Source organism: Mustela erminea, chromosome 8 (assembly GCF_009829155.1).
Source record: "Mustela erminea isolate mMusErm1 chromosome 8, mMusErm1.Pri, whole genome shotgun sequence".
Taxonomy (NCBI): domain Eukaryota; kingdom Metazoa; phylum Chordata; class Mammalia; order Carnivora; family Mustelidae; genus Mustela; species Mustela erminea.
The window spans coordinates 65,586,054-65,607,057 of NC_045621.1; the positions used below are offsets into that span (position 1 = coordinate 65,586,054).

The following is a 21,004-nucleotide window of genomic DNA, read 5'->3' on the forward strand; positions in this document are numbered from 1 at the left end:
ACAGCCATCTGTGACACTTCAGTGACAAACATGGAAAGAATGCCCCATCTTTAATCAGTCACAATCACAGCCTTGGATGATAGCCCCAACAATAACATCATTATCAGTCACGAAGGACAAGCTGTCTATAATCACAACTAACTACAAAATTTATAATTTTTTGAAAACATGTTTTAAAATACTAATTTCTAAATTGAGGTTATGATGAAGAATTAAGTGTAAATATCCTCTCATTATAATAGCTTTCATACATAACATTTAAATGCCACATCCAACACGCTCTCACATTTGTAATTTTATTTTGTCTTTCTGATAACCTTATGTTAAGTTGAGCAAATAGTAGTATTTTCTGTTTTACGTATCAGAAAAGTAAGGATCAGAGAAATTTAGTGACTTGCTTAAGGCTATATGTTACAAAAGTAGCAGAGATGAACGGTAACCCTGAAACAAAATCTCACATACTTTTCTTCTCTACCAAACAGTTCACCAGATGTTGAGATACTGAACCTTTTGTTTTTCTTCCGCTTTGGGTCCAACATTCATTCTTCAAATTGTGCAAAAGAATCACCTGATGCCCTTGAATAGAATACAGATTCCTAGGGCTCCTAGGCGAAGTCTGCGTGTGGTGGTGTTTGTGGGGTGCTGCATCCTTAGCATCTCACATAATTCAATTGATATTGACTTGTAGAATGAAACTAAAACCACCCAAATGAGAACAAGCGGACACTATTCAGCTCTTGCAATAGTAACAGAGTCAGCCACCATCACTTGCCTTTGGCAGAGGCTCAAAGGCAGACAGAGGATTGGGAAAGCTTTATAAAACTGAAAAAAGGGGAAGGTTTCAGGTATGTTCTGATTGGAAGTTGTTGGCCTGGGAAAGCTGGAGGCAGACTACTAGAAATAAGGGGGATTTTATGTGATTGGTTTGCGGAACACACAGGCTTTCCCTGATGGGTCCAGAATTGGAAGTCCAGCAAAAACAGGGAAGTTGGCAGTCCTTGAGGATGTCCTGACTGTTCTGCTCTGGCTACAGAAGTTAGGGTGTAGCTTCCGGGGGTTCTTCTGTGGTTCAGAGTTCTGTGTTCACATATAGTTTGGCCATTGCCCTGTCTCTCACACCATACTCTGAAACACACTGGGCCTCTGGTGTTCATTTCATCCTGGTCTCTTTCCTCCCCTGACGTGGCTGGACTGTAAGCTCCATAAGATCTCTAGGTACCAATGCCTAGCCCTATCAGACCCTCAATAAAAACTTGCAAATGAATGGATGAATGATAAATGACAAGATTTGAAACTGGCTTTTGCTGGAAGAAAATGAACCTTCTGGTGTAGCACATGGACATCTTTGACGGGACCTGCTGTCACCAGGAAGAAAGGACCGGAGGCTGATTCTTCCAGCTACTCTGCTCTAAATACCTTAACCTGAATCCTTCCCCTTAGCTGCTCTCCGTTTTTCTGAAAGCTTCCAGGTTAGTGCGCAAATCAGCCCCAGGGACTCGCTCCTGAGTGCTCCGCTGGCGAGCGGGATAGGTTCGTGGAAAAGCGGCAGCTACTTCTGGCATTCTGAAGGCATCTTCCACCCCAGACCTTCCAGGTTTGCGGCGTTCTCTCCACGCGGTCCTCTCCATCTCTCCCTCTAGGGCCTGGGCTGGTGAGAGCACCGAAGGAAGGGGGAAGGGATACAGTCCCCCCTCAGCTCCCATATGTGGTCTTAACTCAGGACTTACTGAGTTGGTGTAGACGGGAAACGCTCGGGGGTGTGTGCTGTGTGGAACACAGACCCAAGGAGAGAGGGGAAAGCTAGTCGCGCAAGCCCTGTCCTCAGGGCAGCCTTCCCACCTGCTGCAGGGAGGAACCGCCGGGAAGGGGCCGCAGCCGCGTGCCCGCCGACCCCCCCCGCCCCCGCCGCCCCACCCCTGCTCGCAGCGCGGTGCCGCCACCCGGGAGTTCCCGCGAGTGGCCCCGCGCCCAGGCCGCGCGGGGGGCCGTTCGGTTGGAGGCGGGGAGCAGCCGGGGCACCAAAATAGGAGCCGCTTGTGGGCTGGAGCTGCACTAGCAGGCACCCTCCGCCGCGCCTCTTCCAAAGATGGTCAGAGGGTCCGGAGGCGCCCCCGCCCTCGCTCGCCGCTAGCCCGTGGGCCAGCACCGCGTCCCGGAGCCGCCGCCGGAGGTAGGTGTCCCGCGGCCCCGCCGCCCGGGGCCAGCCGTAAGGGAGCTGGCGGGGCCGGGCGCGGGAGAACGAGGCCGCGCCGCCTCCCGAGCCCGCCGGCCGCAGAGGCGCGGAGACAATGGCCGCGCGGGCGCTGGGCTGGGTCGAGCGCGGGGCCGCCCGCTGTTCCCTCCCCACACCTGTGCGGCGTCCCGGGGCAGAGGGACGCGGGCACCCGGCCCGGCCGGCTGCGCGCGGCGCCCTCGAGTCGAGTCCCCGCGCCAGGCCCGGGGCGGGGCGGTCTCCCGGCGGGAACGCGGGCCCGGGGCCCAGGCTCGGGGCGCGCGGAAACCCCTGCGGCTGCGGCGGGGGAGGGGGCGCGGGGATGGCGGGGCGTGGAGGGGCCGTGGAGGGGCCGCGGCCCGGCCGCTTTCTTTTCTCTCGTTTCTCAAGCAGAAAGGTACAGGGTTTCCCTTTTCCGAGATTTCTTCTTTTTCAATTCTACTTCGATCCTCCCTTTTTTGGCAGCTCAATGCGACTTGCAAGGGAGATGGAGCTAGTGAAAAAAGGTTGCATTGGGGCCGAGCCGAGACGACCAAAGTCCGGTCTCTAGTGAGGCGACCCCTCGGACAATTGGTTTGCCAAGCGGGGTCCTCTCGGACAGCCAGCTAGGGTCCGATTGCGGAGACTGGGCGAATGGGGTAGCAAATCAATATTTCTAATTTAAAAGATTACTGAAAACCCCGGGGGCCTCGTTTCAGGCTCCAAGCTACCCCGAATTTAAATTGACCATCACATAAACTATGAAATAGTCTATCCACATTTTGCGTTTCTTACTTAGAATGCTGAACTTAGTCTAGGTTTGGAGTATTTGCGATGCTAATCAATCATCGCAAGCCTTGGCGTCCTTAGCATTGATTATTTGCTGTAATCTGCAAAATTGAAAACTCGTTTATTTCATGTTTATTGCAGTCATGGCTCTAAAAGGACAAGAAGATTATATTTACCTTTTCAAGGATACAGCGCATCCAGTCGATTTTCTGGATGCATTCAGAACATTCTACTTGGATGGATTATTTACTGATATTACCCTTCAGTGTCCTTCAGGCATAATCTTCCATTGTCACCGAGCTGTTTTAGCTGCTTGCAGCAATTATTTTAAGGCAATGTTCACAGCTGATATGAAAGAAAAATTTAAAAATAAAATAAAAATCTCTGGCATCCACCATGATATTTTGGAAGGCCTTGTGAATTATGCATACACTTCCCAGATTGAAATAACTAAAAGAAACGTTCAAAGCCTCCTTGAAGCAGCAGATCTGCTACAGTTCCTTTCGGTAAAGAAAGCTTGTGAGCAGTTTTTGGTAAGGCACTTGGATATTGATAATTGTATTGGAATGCACTCCTTTGCAGAATTTCACATGTGTCCAGAACTAGAGAAGGAATCTCGAAGAATTCTCTGTTCAAGGTTTAAGGAAGTGTGGCAGCAAGAAGAATTTCTGGAAATCAGCCTTGAAAAATTTCTCTTTATATTGTCCAGAAAGAATCTCAGTGTTTGGAAAGAAGAAGCTATCATAGAGCCTGTTATTAAGTGGACTGCTCATGATGTGGAAAATCGAATTGAATGCCTGTATAATTTACTAAGCTATGTAAACATAGATATAGATCCAGTGTATTTAAAAACAGCTTTAGGTCTTCAAAGAAGCTGCCTACTAACTGAAAATAAGATACGATCTCTAATATACAATGCTCTGAATCCCCTGCATAAAGAGATTTCCCAGAGGTCCACAGCCACAATGTACATCATTGGAGGTTATTACTGGCATCCTTTATCAGAGGTTCACATATGGGATCCTCTGACAAATGTTTGGATTCAGGGAGCGGAAATACCAGACTATACTAGGGAGAGCTATGGTGTTACATGTTTGGGACCCAACATTTATGTAACTGGGGGTTATAGAACGGATAACATAGAAGCTCTTGACACAGTGTGGATCTATAACAGTGAAAGTGATGAATGGACAGAAGGTTTGCCTATGCTCAATGCCAGGTACTACCACTGTGCCGTCACCTTGGGTGGCTGCGTCTACGCTTTAGGCGGTTACAGGAAAGGGGCTCCTGCAGAAGAGGCCGAGTTCTATGATCCATTAAAAGAGAAATGGATTCCTATTGCAAACATGATTAAAGGTAAGTCCAGATTATATTTACTCTCTAATTTTCTAGATGTTTGAGGTTAGGCCAGTGGTGTAAATTCTCCTGCAGAGAACTTTAAAAAGAATGTATCACTTTGGAATGCTATCTAGGAACTATAATAGATTATACAAATAATAGTGGACAGAATGTTCCAAGTAGAAGCACAGTAGAGCAGTCCCCAACTTGTCTGAGGTTATGTGATTAGAGCATGTTCCTCAGACTAGAAAAATATCATTTATATAAGAAAACAGTATACTTCATCCCACTTACTCTACAGCCTGTTTCAAGTTTAGATCTTGCTTCAGGTCCTTAGAATTTATATTTAAGTCAAAGGCTAAATGAAAAGAGAAAGTTGGGTGGTTTTATTAGTTCTTATTTATTTATTTATGCTCTTGAAATTGAACCCTTTTCAGTTCTGCTTTTAAATATTCAGTCTTTTCCCTCCCATTATCTGATCATCTCTCTTTTAAAAGGTCTTTCATTAAAACTTTGAAAGATTCGGTCCCTGTAGAGTGTAACAAATTACATTCTCTAAAAAAGTAGAGACAGATAGCCCCTGCTTTTTGAGATTCAAGTCTTTCTTCCTAAGGTGAAAGATAGGGGCAGATCCCATGCCCTCCCTCCTGTGGTCCACACAGCCAGGCACACTATTGGGTTTCAATGTCTGTCTGATAAACGCTCTATTTTCTGCTGTGTTCAGTACTTGATTAGCCTTGCTCTCCTTCCCTCCCACTGGCAAAAAAGTTAAACTGGAATCTTACTTAATTACATTTATTCATTTGTGCTGGGGAGTTGCACAAAAACAACTGGTAGGTTGTTTCTAAATTTGTGTCATTTTATTCCAAATGTTCCTTCCCAGGCCTTTCTGTTTCTGTTTTAATACTACTGAGGGTGTGGGAATCTGACCTGGTCTGGGAATCTGACCTGGTGTGATCGTTGGATGACAGGCAGGAAGCCCGAGAGGCAGAACGGTCTTGTGATCAGGCACATTGCTCCTGAAGCCAAACTGCTTGTGTCCAAATCCTGACTTTCCATTTCCTTGCTAGTGTGCTCAGGCAAATTGTTTCATCTCCCCGTGCCCCAGTTTTATTGTCTGTACAATGGGGGAGACAACATTATGAAGCTCAGGGCTTTGAGAGGATTAAGTGAATTTATGCATGTGAGGTGTGTAGAATGGGTCTGGAGCAGGGGAAGCACACAGTGTAAGGAGTTGTTGTGGGTATTAATTGTCACTATTTGTTGTTCATTATTGTCATAATGAAGGCCCTTATAAAAAAAACCACGTCAACTTTGACAGAGCAAAATTATCTTTCATAGGAAATCATGTCCGCTCTCCTGCATGCATGAAGGTTCAGTAGTGGTTGGTAGAGGGGGACAAGGGGGGGTTAGAGCCCCCCCTGCTGTTGCCATTCCTGTTTTGGACTCTGCCTCAGCTTAACTGCCCATTCCTGGTCTCGTCCCCAGGATGGTCTTCAGTGTCCTCCTGACTCCTTTCCTACTAAAGAAACAAGGAAGGTTCAAATATTGTAGCGGCTGTTGTCAACCTGGATACATTTCTGCCTCTCTTTCTTGATGACGAGATACTGGTTGCCATGGTTTCATAGTTCAGAGCATATTTTCATGAGGAGGAAAGTTGGTTACTTTATTGCGATCTTTAAACATCATATTTGAAACACACTTGCTGAAAAGAAATGCTTCCGTGGTGGGTCCACTGTTAAAGAAAGCCTTGTGTGTTCTTGCCTTCACCTTGAGTGGAATGGGAGACCGTCATACACCAAAGTACCTCCCCCCTGCCCGCCCACACACACACCAGCTGGGTCTGAAATTCCAGTTTTAGTTACACTTTTACCTTGAAGTCTGATTCCTGGTTATATTCAATCATCCTTGGGAAAGGTAATCCTGTACCCATTCTATCCAGCTTTGGACAGTGCTGGTTTTGAACTATAAGTTTCTCATTTTTCTGTTGCAAGGGTACCATTACTTTTCCCAGTTTGCTTCCTTTTGTAGTCATGACGTGAATGATCAGCTTCCTCTGGTAATCAGAACTTAAATTGTGTAGAGTCAACTTTCAAATTCATTTCCTTTTTTGGTTTAGGGATGTACAGAGAAGAAGTAAATACTTGGCTGTTTAGGAGCTCCTGACTTCTTTTTTCTCCCTCATCATAGCTGCCCTGCGTATAAACTCACATTTATGCTGGAGTAGAAACGCACATTAAACTGCATCCAGCATGTATCAACCAACAACTGTTGGTTGAAAGACTAAACTGACGTGTTCGACCAAAATGAGCCTCATCTTACTTCCTCCGAGCTTTTTTTTCTGCCGAACTCATTTCTTCCTCCCCATTTTCCTAGAGCATCAGCATTTCCCAATTTCCCGAACTTAGGACCTCACCATCAGTTTTGCTTGTTTCGGACACAGTCGGGCATCAAGGCTTATGTGTTTATCTGTCTCTCTTACCTCCATGCCCTTCCCTCCACACCCAAAACCCCTTCTAAATTGGGCCCTCAATACTTCCCACCTGGGCCAGTATCTGGAGGTCGGACTCTTTTTGTCCTTCTGCTTCTGTAGTCTTTCTCTTCCTCTGTTTAAAAATCTTTAAAGTCTTGCTGAATGAAGTCTTCATAGTTGGGGACCAGGATCCTTTGCAGTGTGGCTTCCAACTTACTGTGTCAGCTTCAATTCCCATCTGGCAACTCCAGCTGGGCCACCTGCCCTTGCGTGTGCTGGCATCAAATGGGGATACACGACATTGCCCACTGGGTCTTTGCACTTGCCTTTTCCTCTGCGTCGGAGGCTTTCTCTCACCTCTACCTGCCAAAGTCCTACCTGCTGGGACCCAGGTCAAATTCTGCCACCTCCAGCCATCATTTCCCTGCTCAAAGCAGTGTCTCCAGGCTCTGAATGTTCACAGTGGTTCCGTACCCGGTGCTCTAAATATTTGGGTAAGTGTCTCACCCTCTTTTAGAAGAGTGCAAGGGGGGCACCTGGGTGGTTCAGTGGGTTAAAGCCTCTGCTTTCGGCTCAGGTCATGATCCCAGCATCCTGGGATCAGCCCCACATCAGGCTCTCTGCTCAGCAGGAAGCCTCCTTCTTCTCTCTCTGCCTGCCTCTCTGCCTACTTGTGATCTCTGTCTGTCAAATAAATAAATAGAATCTTAAAAAAAAAAAAAAAAAGAAGAAGAAGAGTGCAAGGGACCTTTCGTATTCAGTCTTCCATCTCTCATAGCACCTAGCACAGGACCTGACATCTACTGTCAGTAGCAACAGAAACAATAATGAATTTAGCCCAAATATTCATCATGAAACACAACGATAGATCCATCTGAAGACATGATTTTGATTAACACACAGGCGTGGGAAACGCGACTGCCTGCGTCTTACATGAAGTTATCTATGTCATTGGCGGCCACTGTGGCTACAGAGGGAGCTGCACCTACGACAAGGTCCAGAGCTACAACTCAGATATCAATGAGTGGAGCCTCATCACCTCCAGTCCACATCCAGGTAATTAAATACTGTTCCAGGGAGCACATGTTGTAATACAGTTTAGACTATGAGGGACAGCTAAAAATGGCCTGGAAAAAGAAAATGCTAGACTTACAGCAGACTACCCATGGGTGTAATTAGAAGGCTCAGAATATTCATATGTCCATCTAACAGTAATCACAGGCTATTCTGATTAGATCACATCTACAAATACTTTCCCTGATGTTTTTATGAGACACATTTTAAGCCTGGGTGGTTAAAAATGGTAGTTTCTTTTTAAAATTTTCTTCACCTAGGTTCTTTTGTTGTGTTTCTTATTCCTCTGTTGTGTGTGTTCTTTCATGTATATGCATTATATGAAACACAATTCTTGTAGACAGTTAAAAAGCACTAGTCTGATACAAACGGCCAACAGACACATGAGAGAATGTTGAACATCACTCGGCATCAGGGAAATACAAATGAAAACCACAATGAGACACCCCCTCACGCCAGTCAGGAGGGTTGAAATTAACAAGTTAGAAAATGACAGATGTTGGCAAGGATGAAGAGAAAGGGGAACTGTCTTACACTGTTGGTGGGAATATAAGCTGGTGCAGCCGGCCTGGAAAACAGTATGGAGGTTGCTCAAAAAGTTGAAAATAGAGCTACCCTATGACCCAGCAATCACACTACTGGGTATTTACCCTAAAGATACAAATGTAGTGATCCAAAGGGGCAGCTGCACCCCAATGTTTATAGCAGCAATGTCCACCATAGCCAAACTATGGAAATAGCCTAAATGTCCATTGACAGAGGAATGGATAAAGAAGATGTGGAATATATATATACACAATGAAATATTACTCAGCCATCAGAAAGGATGAATACTTACCATTTACATGGACATGGATGGAACTGGAGGGTATCGTGCTGAGCTAAATAAATCAATCAGAGGAAGACAGCCTATGGTTTCACTCAAAGTAGAATATAAGAAATAGCGCAGAGGACCACATGGGAAGGGAGGGAAAACTAAATGGGAAGTTATTGGAGAGGGAGAAAAACCATGAGAGACTCTTAACTATAGGAAACAAATGGAGTGTTGCTGGAGGGGAGGTGGGGGGATGGGGTAAATGGGTAATGGGCATTAAGGAGGGTATGTGAGGTGATGAGCACTGGATGTTACATGGAACTGATATATTATTAAATACTACATCTGAAACTAATGATGTACTATATGTTGGCTAATTGAATTTAAATTTTAAAAAGTCACCAAACTGTCAAAAAAAAAAAAAAAAAGCACTAGTCTGTCAAACAGTTAGGGGGAGTGACCATTGATTGAGTTCAACAGGAGGTGGTTTCTTCTTTTAAAGGCCTGTTCTTTCTGGGTCTTGATAACTATTAAGCACTTACTCCTGGGATGGGCAGAACTCTGTGTTAGCCTTACTTTAACAATCAGGAAGGGGACCTGTGGTCTGCCCGTAAGGAATGGCCAGCCTTCTGCCTACTGTGCCTTTGTTCTTTGACTTGTCTCTTTGTGAAGAGCTCTGAGAAGTATGAGCCATAGCCTGTTACAGTTATGGCATATGTTTGAGACTTTTCATTAGGAAAGATTTATATCACCATATCACTATACTACTTTGAATCATTTTCCATATAGCATAAGGCTTCTATCTCTGTGAGTCATTGGCGAGCATGGTTGAAATTCGCAAGCTTGAACCATCCGAGAGTGATAGTAACAGTTAACCTTCCTGAACACTTTCTACGCGTCAAGTACTGACTAAACACTTTACACATAATATTACCTTAATTTATGTCTATAGCCCTGTGAATAGGTATTGCTTATACCCATTTTACATATTTAGAAATGGTGGCAAGAAAGGATAAGGTCACACAGTTTGGAAGTGGTGGACCAAGGTTCAGTTCGGCAGTCTGATGGCATACTCCATGCTACAGCGACTAAGCAGCCTCCCTCTCCTTAAGGGAGTGGAGCAGGCTGTCCTGCTCTGGACCAGTGCAGCTGGATCCACCCCAGCAACAGACATTTCATCTCACGGTTCAGAGAAAGTCCTCTGCACCTGGGCTGGAGCTCCATAGGCCACAGCCTTTGCCTAACAAGAGACTTCAGCCACAGCCTGTCCTGGCTCTGAAGACATCATGGAACAGGCTGCCTTCTTCCTCCTAGTAGCCCAGATGTATTAGCTCAGACCCCCCACCACTTTCTGTTATGACCAATGAAGTTATAATGGAAAATAATAATACCAGCTCAAATTGAGCTATAGCTAACATTTATTTCGTTAGTATGAGCCAGGCACTAACTATTCCAGTAATTTTTTTTATGTCATAATCTGTTTAAACCTCACAGCAATCCTGTGAGCTAGGTACTACTATTTCATTTTGCAGGTCACTGGGGCACAGAGACACTAAATAAATTTCCCAAGATCAGCTAGCTAGTGCTTATTAGAGGTGAAGTTCAAATCCAGGCAATCTGGCAGGGAGGCCATGTTTTGTTTTGTTTTGTTTTGTTTTTAAATGCACAGCCAAGTCTTTTTTTTTTTTTTTTTTTTAAGATTTTATTTATTTATCAGAGAGTGGGGGGGGGGGGGAGAGAGCGAGCACAAGCAGACAGAATGGCAGGCAGAGGCAGAGGGAGAAGCAGACTCCCTGCTGAGCAAGGAGCCCGATGTGGGACTCGATCCCAGGACGCTGGGATCATGACCTGAGCCGAAGGCAGCTGCCCAACCAATTGAGCCACCCAGGCGTCCCGGGAGGCCATGTTTTTAAGAACTGCTTTTTCCCCCTGTTAACCTTAACAGTTAGACATGACTTTGACATCTTTACAAAGAAAGTCCAGTATATGAAAAGTCATATTAACAAATTAGAGCGCAGTTATTTACATTACCAATTTAATATATATTTCATATAAGGGATCCTTCAAACATCTTATAACATATTTAAGCTACATGTACCTTGTTCACTGCTTGAACGAGAGTCTGAAAGGCAATGAGATGTAAGCCAAAGCATGAAAATCCATGGCCAACTAAAAAATAAATCAGAAATAAATACTAAATTTGACTATAAATCAATGGGAACATATAATAATGTTTGTTAGGTTTTGCTTTCCTTTGGACTTTTTCCTGACATAATGCAAGAAACAAAGGTAGCAAGTTGGTACCCTGCCTGGTCTGTTCTTTTTGGCTTTCAGTGCTTAAGATATTTTTAACTGGCTTGCTACCAATATTTAAAATCTAGGAGATTTCAAAGAAAAGTCATGATTTCTGGCCTTTGGAAAAATTGTAGCAACCTTGGACCACATTCCCTTCTGGCAGAGATCACTGGAGCCACGTAGTGGCTGCTCACTTTTAAATGGCACCTGCATGCTCCATTTCACTAGTCTCTTCCATTCTCATCCCGTCATAGACCTGGGGGACTGTGCTCTTGCTTCTCCTCCCCCTGGCCTGCTTCATTCAACTAGTCTGTTAGCTCCTTAGCCCCTGAAGGCATTTGGAGTTGCGTTCTGTGAACTGTAGCAAGGTATGCTTCTTCTTGATCATGGGAGCACCTCCCCAGGAATGTACAGTGCCAGTCTTGAGCCTTCCTTACAGATACATAGCTTAGACTACAAAGAATCATGACTACCGTTATTTTTCAAGGGTAATACAAGTGTTATCTTTTTTTTCTCGATACCTTTAAGGGTGGTACTTTTGGATAGTTAAAAACCAAGGGACTCTAATTTCATTAAGTGCAAGGTAATATTTATTGAGACCTTACCTTGGGAAAGATACCATTCTCGTTATTCTGTAAGACACAAAGATGATTAAGGGCTTGTCTCTACTGCTACAGGAACCCAGAATCTAGTAGCAAATATACATACGTAACAGGAATACAAGGCAGGTATACAAGTAAGTGCTCTTGAAATTGAGGGTAGAAAGAGCTTGAGTCTAATTTAAGGGAAATCTGGAAATCTTAGAATTCCAGGAGTATGTTGTTATGAGTTAGGCCTTAAAGAATGGCTATAATTAAGGTATTTTTTGAAGAAGTGTTTTCTGGCAGAAGGGAGCCAGTGGTGGGAAGCAGGAAGGCAAGTTCCAGGTTTATTTGGGGACTCGGGAGTGGATGTGTATGATGAGATGTGAGAGGGTAGAATGAGAGATTGGATGGGAGAGTTCGGTTGAAGAGCATTTCCCAGAGGGCTTCCAATGGCAGTCAGGAGAAGTTTAAAAATGGAGAACTACCAAAGGTCTTGAGCCTTTTAGAATAGATTAGGAGAAAGACGGCAGGGAAATCAGTTAAAATTGTCATAATACACCAGGTGAGATATGCTGAAAGCCTGAAAGCGGTAGGAGGTGAAAACGGGTAGATGTGAGGAATGTTACGCATTCAACATGAGAGAGTTGAGAGCCGAGGTGGAGCTCAGTTTTATAGTTAACTGTGGAGGACTGGTTGGATCACCCACGAGAGCTGTCCATCAGGGACTGGGAAATACGGGTCTGCAGCTCAGGAGGAAGAGTGGGGCCAAATTTAGAGATCAAGGTGTCCTTTGCTTGGAGGCTATCTATGACTGTGGGTGTGGAGATGGTTGAGGTGCATTGGGAGGGTAGGACTCAGAGTACAGCTATGCACAGAGTCTTGGGAAACGGCACTGTTTAAGGGATGAGCTGGGAAGACCAGGGAAGAAGCAGAAAGTAGTAAAGGGATAAAGCCTATGGAGAGCTGCATCAAGTGGGAAGAGAGTTCTCTCCTGGCTCTGCCATTTATTCACATGGCTAGTTGTGGGCAGCGGCTTAAGCTCTTGGGTCTTACTTTCTAGTAAAGAAGTTAGATTAGATAAACTTTACAGGTCTTTTCAATGTGAATAATCTTAGGAAAAAAGTCTAAATCATTTCAGTGGATATTGACTATCTGAAAATATTGTGGTTGTCTGTGAACCCCTGCATGGCTTTCTTCATATCACTCATGCAACACTGAATACAGACTGGTGTGTGTTTATAGTGAATATTTATGTGTAAACTTCTTGAGCCATGACAGATGGTGCCATTCTTGTACTTAGTTTGAAATTGTTCATTCCTTCGTTTGCCCAACAAAGGTTTGCTGAGTATTTCCCGAATGTGATGTGTAGTGTTAGGAGCTCAATAAACAAGGCACAGTCCTTTGGGCTCAATAGCTTTGTAGAGTGACCAACAGGAAAAAAGCAGTACACCTGTGGAAGAAAAAGTTTCCATCAACAATAACAGAAGGTTATGTTGATTTGGGTAATAAGAAAAAAACTATCAGGAAACACCTTATTTTATTTATTTTTTTTCCTGTTCTTTAAAGTTTATTTATTTGAGTACTCTCCATATGGAACATGGGGCTTGAACTCACAACACTAAGAGTTGCATGCTCTTCCGACTGAGCCAACCAGGTGCCCCAGGAATCACCTTATTTTAAACATTTTTCCTGCTATAGGAAGATCAAGATATTTTTCTTAAGAACCACAAATTGAGGATTTTTTGCTAAACTTTGAAATTTAAGAAAAGCCTAGTGAACTCGTTGAATCACACCAACTGATAAAATTTCTGAATTATTAATTTTCACAACCATTTAACAGAATCATTCATATAATTTACATAAACAGTGTTTCACAAGTACCAAAACAAATTCTACAAAACTTCTGCATGTATAGTAACTAGAAACTCGGGTAAAATAAATGGGGCTTTACAGGGGTAGGAGAATTCTTGTTTTCCTCGCTGTCAGATACTTTGAGAACAACCAGTTGTGGACTCATCTTCTGAGATTTTTCCTTAGCCTTTGAAACCTAGATAGCAAGAACTTTACTGATAAGAATGTGCTTACCTTCTTAAAGGGGAAATCACATTTTTTATTATACATTGTCTCTTTCTGAAGGGGGGCTTATAAGCTTTGTTTTTTCCCCCACAGAATAATGGGAGTGCACATTTGGGTGCAGAGGGTACAAGTTCCAATTCATTCATTGATCCAACAAACTTTAATGAGTCCTTACAAGGTTCCAGACACTTGCCATTCCCCAACAGGGATGGAATAGTGGGCAGAATGCAGGTCCTACACTGTCGGAGGGGAGACGGACAGTCACCAAGAAACGTCAGACAGTGAGAAGTGTTGTGGAGAATATGAAAGAGGGTGAGGTGGAGGGGATGCCTGCCTGGCCACGTCAGGCTAGGTGGTTAGGGGAGGGCGCTCTGAGGAGATGACCGTAAGATGAGACCTGGATGACAAGAAGGGGGCGGTTGTGTCAAGTCCTGGGAGCAGAAGTTTCTAGGCAGGAGGAAGCCCTCAGCAATAGCAAGCTGAGTCTTCATTTATTTGCCATAACGTTTGGGCCCCTGACAAGTCCTGCTCCTTCTCCCGGCCTGCAGCTAGGGGTGTTTAAGTGTAATCCTATGGTTGGTATTCCCGGAGAATGAACTCACAGGTTAGTCGTGGTGCTGGAAATGGGGGCAAGGAAGAAGCACAGCTGGGACCAGGGTGAGGCAAGAGCTATGCCAGAGGCACAGAGTCCGAGTCCCTCTCAGAGAATGAGAGCAGCAGCCTTGCATTTGGTACCTCAGACGCCTCGCCTGCCTCGCCTGCGTCGCCTGAGGGACAGTGCTGGGAAGGGAGAGGAAGTGAGGTTCCAGAAGAGCTGGGTGCCTTGATTGCCTGTGGGTGGCAGGGGGCGGAGGGAGAGGGATAAATAATATGGGAAAAATTAAAACAGCCCAGAAGGCTGACCCACCTCCTCCCAACTCCAGAGGCAGACTCCCAGCCTGGGATCCAGACCCCACACAGCAGCTGTCTGCCTTTGAGCTGCTTTTGGTCTCTTAGTTAGGATCATAGACTCTAGATCCCCACTAATCTGGTTTTGTCTTTTTTGAGCAGCAGTGTGAGAGAGGGAAGCCAGGTCCTCTGTCCTCCCCCCGGCGCCGCAGACGCTACAGAGTGCCTGCCCCTGGTTGTAGGGGTGGCCACTAAGACCTGAAGGAGCCTACACCAGTTCCCTCAGACGTCTTCACGTCAGAATGTCAGGGGGTCTCCACAACTTGTACCCAGAGTGTAGAATAAAAGGTGTCTGTGCTGGGTAGAGGTCTGAGGAGGACTTCCTCCCTGGCACCCTGTAAAGCCAGAGGAGGGACCACCTGAGAGAGAATGGCAGGGCGAGGCAGTCTGAATCGGGTGATAGGGGATGGATTTTAAGGCTCAGTGTTGTGGTAGAGGAATCAGAATATCAAGACGACTCGATTTTTGTATGCTGCATTGTAAGGGATTCTTACATCACCAGCCTAAGGGATCTCTGTTTGTTATCCTAATAAAATTTTGCTTTTTCTCTTTTTAATAGAATATGGATTGTGTTCAGTTCCATTTGAAAATAAGCTCTATCTAGTTGGCGGACAGACTACAATCACGGAATGCTATGACCCTGAACAAAATGAATGGAGAGAAATAGCTCCCATGATGGAAAGGAGGATGGAGTGTGGTGCCGTCATCATGAATGGATGTATTTATGTCACTGGGGGATATTCCTACTCGAAAGGAACGTATCTTCAGAGCATTGAGAAATATGATCCAGATCTTAATAAGTGGGAAATAGTGGGCAATCTTCCAAGCGCCATGCGGTCCCATGGATGTGTTTGTGTGTATAATGTCTGATTGAATCCATAGAAGTGGACCCAGTAATCACTGTTTTAGGGTGTAATAAAAGAGACAGAGAAAGATAGAATTTGGGATTTGGAGTCCCTTACTTATTATCGTTGTGGCCTGACACATAATGGGTGAATTCCCATGTCTAACCCCAACTCTTCACCTTAACGCAGTGATTAATGGAAAAATCCTATGTGTATTTATATTTGAATCAGTAGGGTTAACACCCTATAATCTCTGCTTTTCAAGGTAATATGGAATTTTGGACACTTGGCAAAAAGTGAAAAACCTTTGTAGTGAATTATTCTCCTGGTAGCATCAACACTGGGTGCAGGTCAGAATCATTCTTTGGAATGAAATGTCTCTTCTGACCCTGTAATGTACTAGTGTATATTAAGGTTCCATTTAGCTAGCAAGGAATTTGAAATTTTAAGGAGGGACTCTTCTCTACCTCTACAAAATCAACACTTTAAAACAGCATTTTTCCATGGTTAGATGTGTTTAGAATGTGGACTTATTTTAAGTCTTTTTTTCTTTGTAGTGTGTATAATTTATTGTTCTTTATTTGCTGACTGCCTGAGGTATACAAGATACTGTGCAAAAGATTATTACTGTTCAGAGTTTACAAACTAAATTTTAAAGAATAGCAAATCTGAACATTTGCAGAGAAAATAGTTAAATATTTGCTAATGCTAAGAGCTATTTTTAATTTTCAGCCTTGATGTAAATTGCTAGTTTAGGTGTCTTTAGTTCAAGCATGTTAGAAAAATCCTCTTTATTTATAAGTGTAGATACATTACTGCATACAAAATTGACTTTTAGAGCCAGAAGGCATGTAGAACAGTTGTGATGTAATAGAAAATACATTGATGAGAAGAAATTTGCATTCATTTCCCAGCTGTGCCACTAACTAGATTTTTTTGTGACTTGAATTGAGTCACAGTCACTTAACCTCTCCCTGATTAGAGCTTCATGACCCATGGACTTTGGGCCACAGATGTGCCTACATGTGGGTTCCCATAACCCCTGGGGCAGCTAGAGGTAGCCTGGGTGGCTGGAGCTTCTGAGCAGAAACACCTTTGTCCACTTTCCCCAGTGTGCCTGCAGTATTACTTTCTGTGTGTGCCAAAACTTGATAAAAGTTGGGAAGCACTGCTTAAGTTAGCTGAAGTTTTAGTGATCTGATAGACCATCTCTCCACACTCTTCATTTTCTTAAAGACACAGTAATTATTTTTTAACTTAAAACATGAAAGTTGAAAACTACCTAATGCTTCTGATTTTTTTTTTTTAAGAAAGGGACTGTTCAATGCATTCATTTCAGGTGGCATTTTAAATAGATGCAACCTTTTGGGAATGCAATATGGTACCACGTAGAAGGAGCCCAAAAAAGGGCCATATCTCTACCCCATAAATTCTACTCCTAGATTTGTAACATAAAGAATAATATAAAAACAAAACAAAGGGAAATGCATGAGGATGTTTATGTCTGCATTATTTATAATAGCAAAAAAAAATTGAAAATAGTCTATGTGTCAAAGAAGAAAGCGGGCTGATAAAATAATGAAGTATCATACTGCCATTAAAATAATTATTTGGAAGACTGTAAAAACATGGTTGTGTCTGTGATTCGGTAAGTCAAATAAGCACCATAGAAAAGAGTATGCGTACTATGATTGTGACTTCGTAAAATCTTTTTGCATGTGGAAGGTAATAAGCAAAACAAATCCTTTGTGTTAGTGTAGGGGGATGTGGAATGATTTTTAATTTATTTAAATGGTTTTCTTTAATATTTGTGTTTTCAATAAAAATAAGTAAATCACTGAATATGTGGTAAAACTGCTTGAATTTGGCCTGAGTGAGTCAAAGGACAGAGTTAGTGAAACCGTTGAGTTATAGACTATTTCAATCTATAATTGGATTATAGATTTTATTGCTTTTAAGGACACATAGCAATTAATGCTGGACCAGTCATGTGATGTCCAGTAGTGTTTTAGAGATCTGTTTTATGGAATAGATGAAAACAGTTGCAATCACCTTCCTCTGCTTTTAGCTTACCTAGGTCCTATAGAATCCTGACTGGAGTCCAGCCTCTGGGAATTCTTCCCTGTGGCTCAGGCCCAGTAAAACTCCCTTTGTCACATTTTAAGGATTTATCATTATATATGTGAAGTATATACAATTTTGAGTTCGTGGATCATATCTTTTTAGTTTTTTTCAAGTCCTAGCATTTCATTTGTCTCTCCAGTGTACTTTTTAAAGAAAGGTGATGGTATTGGTTATTTTTACAAAAAAGCATTCCTCAGTTTGCGGCCTGAGGTATTTAATTTATTGTGCCTATTTTCTGTAAAATTCTGTTCTTGCTATTGCTCTGTACACACAAGAAAGTGTTAGGGAAGGGAAGGTAAACACTTCTATCAGCATTATCCCAAGTTCCAAATCATTGTAGTATGAGTGGAAAATATTTTAGTATAATTAAATGCAAAGCATGGCTTTGGAAGGGCCAGCACTATTTTGCAAAATAATTAAAACTGTGGAGATGATTTTAAGTATGACTGAATTAAGAGAACTCTAAGTATCCAAATTTTAAAGTTACTGTTTCTCAAGGTGCCTGGGGGTGAGGGGGAGCTCAGTCAGTTAAGCATCTGACTCCTGAGTTCTGCTCAGGTCAGGATCTGAGATGTGAGATGGAGACCTGTGTGGGGCTCCACGCTGGCTGTACGGCCTGCTTACGATTCTCTCTCTCTCCCTCTCCCTCTGTTCCTCACCCCCACCCACCTCTTTAAATAAATAAATAAACAAGTTAGCAGTTTCTCACAAGTCATATTTTTAGTTTTGAGCTGCAACTGAAATAAGGTCAGCATCTGGAGAACTGGCTTAAGGTAGTACGTTAGCCTCCGTTTTCACATTCATGTAAATATATGCTTGTGTTAAAGACTGAATGTTTGTGTCCCGCAAAATGCCTAGGCTGAAGCCCTTATCCCCAGTGTGACTGTAGAGGTAGGAAGTACCTCTTCTGGAAGTAATTCAGCTTGTAAGGGTACAGCGCTGATCAGACAGGCTTAGCGTCCTTGTAAGAGACACCAGAGAGCTTTCTCTCTCCCTGCCTGTGTGACACCACGGTGAGAAGGCAGCATCCGCAGGCCGGAAGGAGAGCTCTCACCAGAACTGGGTCTCGTCTCGGACTTCCAGCCTCCAGAACTGTCAGCAAACTTTCTGTTGTTTGAGTCGCCCAGTCTGTGATGTTTGGTTGTGGAAGCTGAGCTGCCTCACACAGCCCACACAGGCAGTAGTGCTTTACGTGCTGTGGTGTGGGAGCCGAAGCAGCCAGGTGTAGACAGTCTGTTACCTAACAACCTCGGACTTTCCCACCCCTCCCACACAAAGTATTTTATTAGTCTGAAAATGTTTGAAGCCCTATAAAGACAGCTTCATTTTTCTTAGGTGCTAGTAGATTTAGCTAGCTAGGGGTTTCTGTCTGCCTAGTTCTTGCCAAGACTGTGTCTACTGATGCCCTAACTACTGCACCCTACAGGGACACCTATGCATTTTGAAATCGTGAGTCATAAACTGTTAACTCTTATTTTATTTGATTTGATTTATTTTTAGAGAGCACAAGCAGGGAGTGGGGGAGGGTGAGGGAGAGGAGAGAGAAAATCTCAAACAGGTTCCACGCTCAGTACAGAGCCCAGCGAGGGGCTTGATCTCAGGACCAGGAGATCACAAGAGTGGGAGGCTTAACTGACAGTCACCTGGGGGCCTCCCTAGCTTTCTTTTCTTTTTAAGATTTTATTTATTTATTTGACAGACAGAGATCACAAGTAGGCAGAGAGGCAGGCAGAGAGAGAAAGCAGGTCCCTGCTGAGCAGAGAGCCCGATGTGGGGCTCAATCCCAGGGCTCTGGGATCACTACCTGAGCTGAAGGCAGAGGCTTAACCACTGAGCCACTCAGGTGCCCCCATCTTAGCTTTCTGATTTAAGATGTAATATTCTCTTTGGGGCTTCACTGGAGTGGTATTGAGCGACTTGCTCAAACCATCAGTGAATTCTCTATATTCCAATAAGTCACAATTTAGGGTGTTCTCTGCTGGCTTAGGAAGAATCAATGTAAATTGTGTTCTTTTGTATACATAAGATTACCAATATTTCAACTTTTACCTTTGAAATTCAAACCATACCACAAGCTCTTACCTCTGTGTACCTGCCAGTGCCTCTCTTACACAGGTTCTCATAGGGGAATGTGAAATGCCAGAGCTGTGGACTTCAGCCTTAATAGGGAGAGATGGAGCCAATTGTTCCCTAGCACCCCTTGCCTCCCCAAAAACCCACATGCCTTACCACTTTTGCTCACCAACGTAAGACTGGGCTCATGGAATCTGGGAACACTCTTAACAATGCCTGCCTGACACCGAAACTTGTTAACTACATCTTTCCGTATACACGCAGATGGAGACACAAGGATGGCACTTGGGTTTCCCAGATACATACTTCTGCAGCCCTCTTCTACCCTTTAGCTCTTTCTCCTCCCACCCTCCTCATTAAGGAAATGAGACAAGCCTTCTCCCCAACAAGGGAGTATGGGACCTTGAGCATAGGCAGGCAGGAAGATAAGAGCTTCACTGGTTTCTGTATGATTTCTTAAACCTTTTTGTAAACTGTCAAATAGGATACAAATACAGAAAGCCACATGAAACAAATGAACAGCTTAATGAGTTATAAAAAGGCAAACCCTCTTGTAACTGGCATCCATCAGGACAGAGGACCGGCCAGCCACTCCAGGGGCACATCCCGAACACAGCCTCCCACCCCTGCGAATAACCTCTGTTCTTACCGTGGTGATTATTTTCTTTCTTCCACTAGTATTAGCACCTGGATTTTTAGTTTCCTGTGGCTGTTATTAAATAATTGTCGGGGGGGGCGCCTGGGTGGCTCAGTCAGTTAAGCGTCTGCCTTTGGCTTAGGTCATGATCCCAGGGTCCTGGATCAAACCCTGTGTTGGGCTCCCTGCTCGGGGGGAGACTACTTCTCCCTCTCCCTCTGCCTGCCACTCCCACTGCTGTGTTCCTCTGTTGAATAAATAAATAAATAAATAAATAAATACAATCTTAAAAAAAAAAAGGCACAGTTGCAATTGTCTCCTTTTGATGTTAGCAACCACAGACACTGTGATGAGGAAACCGCTATTTGGAGTTGCTGCTAGGCATTTCTTGGTATGACAACCCTGCTTACACCCAGAGTCTGGATATTTGTTTCTGGAATTTAATTTTTTTATTGAGGTATAATTGACATACAGTATCCTATTAGTTTCAGGTGTATATCATAGTTGATTTCATATTTTTATACATCAGGAAATGATCCCACAAGAAATCTGGTCACCATCTGTCGCTCTATAAAGTGATTACAGTGTTATTATGTTCCCTATACTGTACCGTACATGCCAGAGTTCGGATATTTCGATGAAGACCTGAGCTGAGGCTCCCCATCCAGGTTCCTGCTTTGCTTTCTCTTGGGTACTTTTTAAAATAAACATGTAGAGTGGAGCCTGGAAAAAGTTAGTGGCTT

General features: G+C 43.8%; 1 protein-coding gene across 3 annotated transcripts; it reads left to right on the forward strand.

The window, feature by feature from the left end:
• The first annotated feature begins 344 nt into the window (after positions 1-344).
• On the forward strand, positions 345-18,111 carry KLHL23 (kelch like family member 23). 3 transcript variants are annotated; one of them, XM_032355895.1, is made up of 4 exons: positions 345-1,469; positions 3,122-4,336; positions 7,695-7,847; positions 15,142-18,111. In XM_032355895.1, exons 2-4 carry the CDS (start codon positions 3,124-3,126, stop codon positions 15,450-15,452), a joined length of 1,677 nt encoding a protein of 558 aa, XP_032211786.1. In that variant the 5' UTR covers positions 345-1,469; positions 3,122-3,123; the 3' UTR covers positions 15,453-18,111. The 3 variants fall into 3 exon arrangements, with proteins under 3 accessions (XP_032211786.1, XP_032211785.1, XP_032211784.1); XM_032355894.1 differs by lacking the exon at positions 345-1,469 and adding an exon at positions 1,514-2,170; XM_032355893.1 differs by lacking the exon at positions 345-1,469 and having other exon boundaries at positions 3,002-4,336.
• Positions 18,112-21,004: the final 2,893 nt, after the last annotated feature.

What these genes read in the sequence shown, in the direction of transcription:
- KLHL23 (XM_032355893.1), top strand. Translation starts at nt 3,109, where the DNA reads ATGTTTATTGCAGTCATGGCTCTAAAAGGACAAGAAGATTATATTTAC. An exon ending in TATTGCAAACATGATTAAAG is followed by an intron (nt 4,337 to 7,694) that starts GTAAGTCCAGAT and finishes ATTAACACACAG; the next exon opens with GCGTGGGAAACGCGACTGCC. An exon ending in CACCTCCAGTCCACATCCAG is followed by an intron (nt 7,848 to 15,141) that starts GTAATTAAATAC and finishes TCTTTTTAATAG; the next exon opens with AATATGGATTGTGTTCAGTT.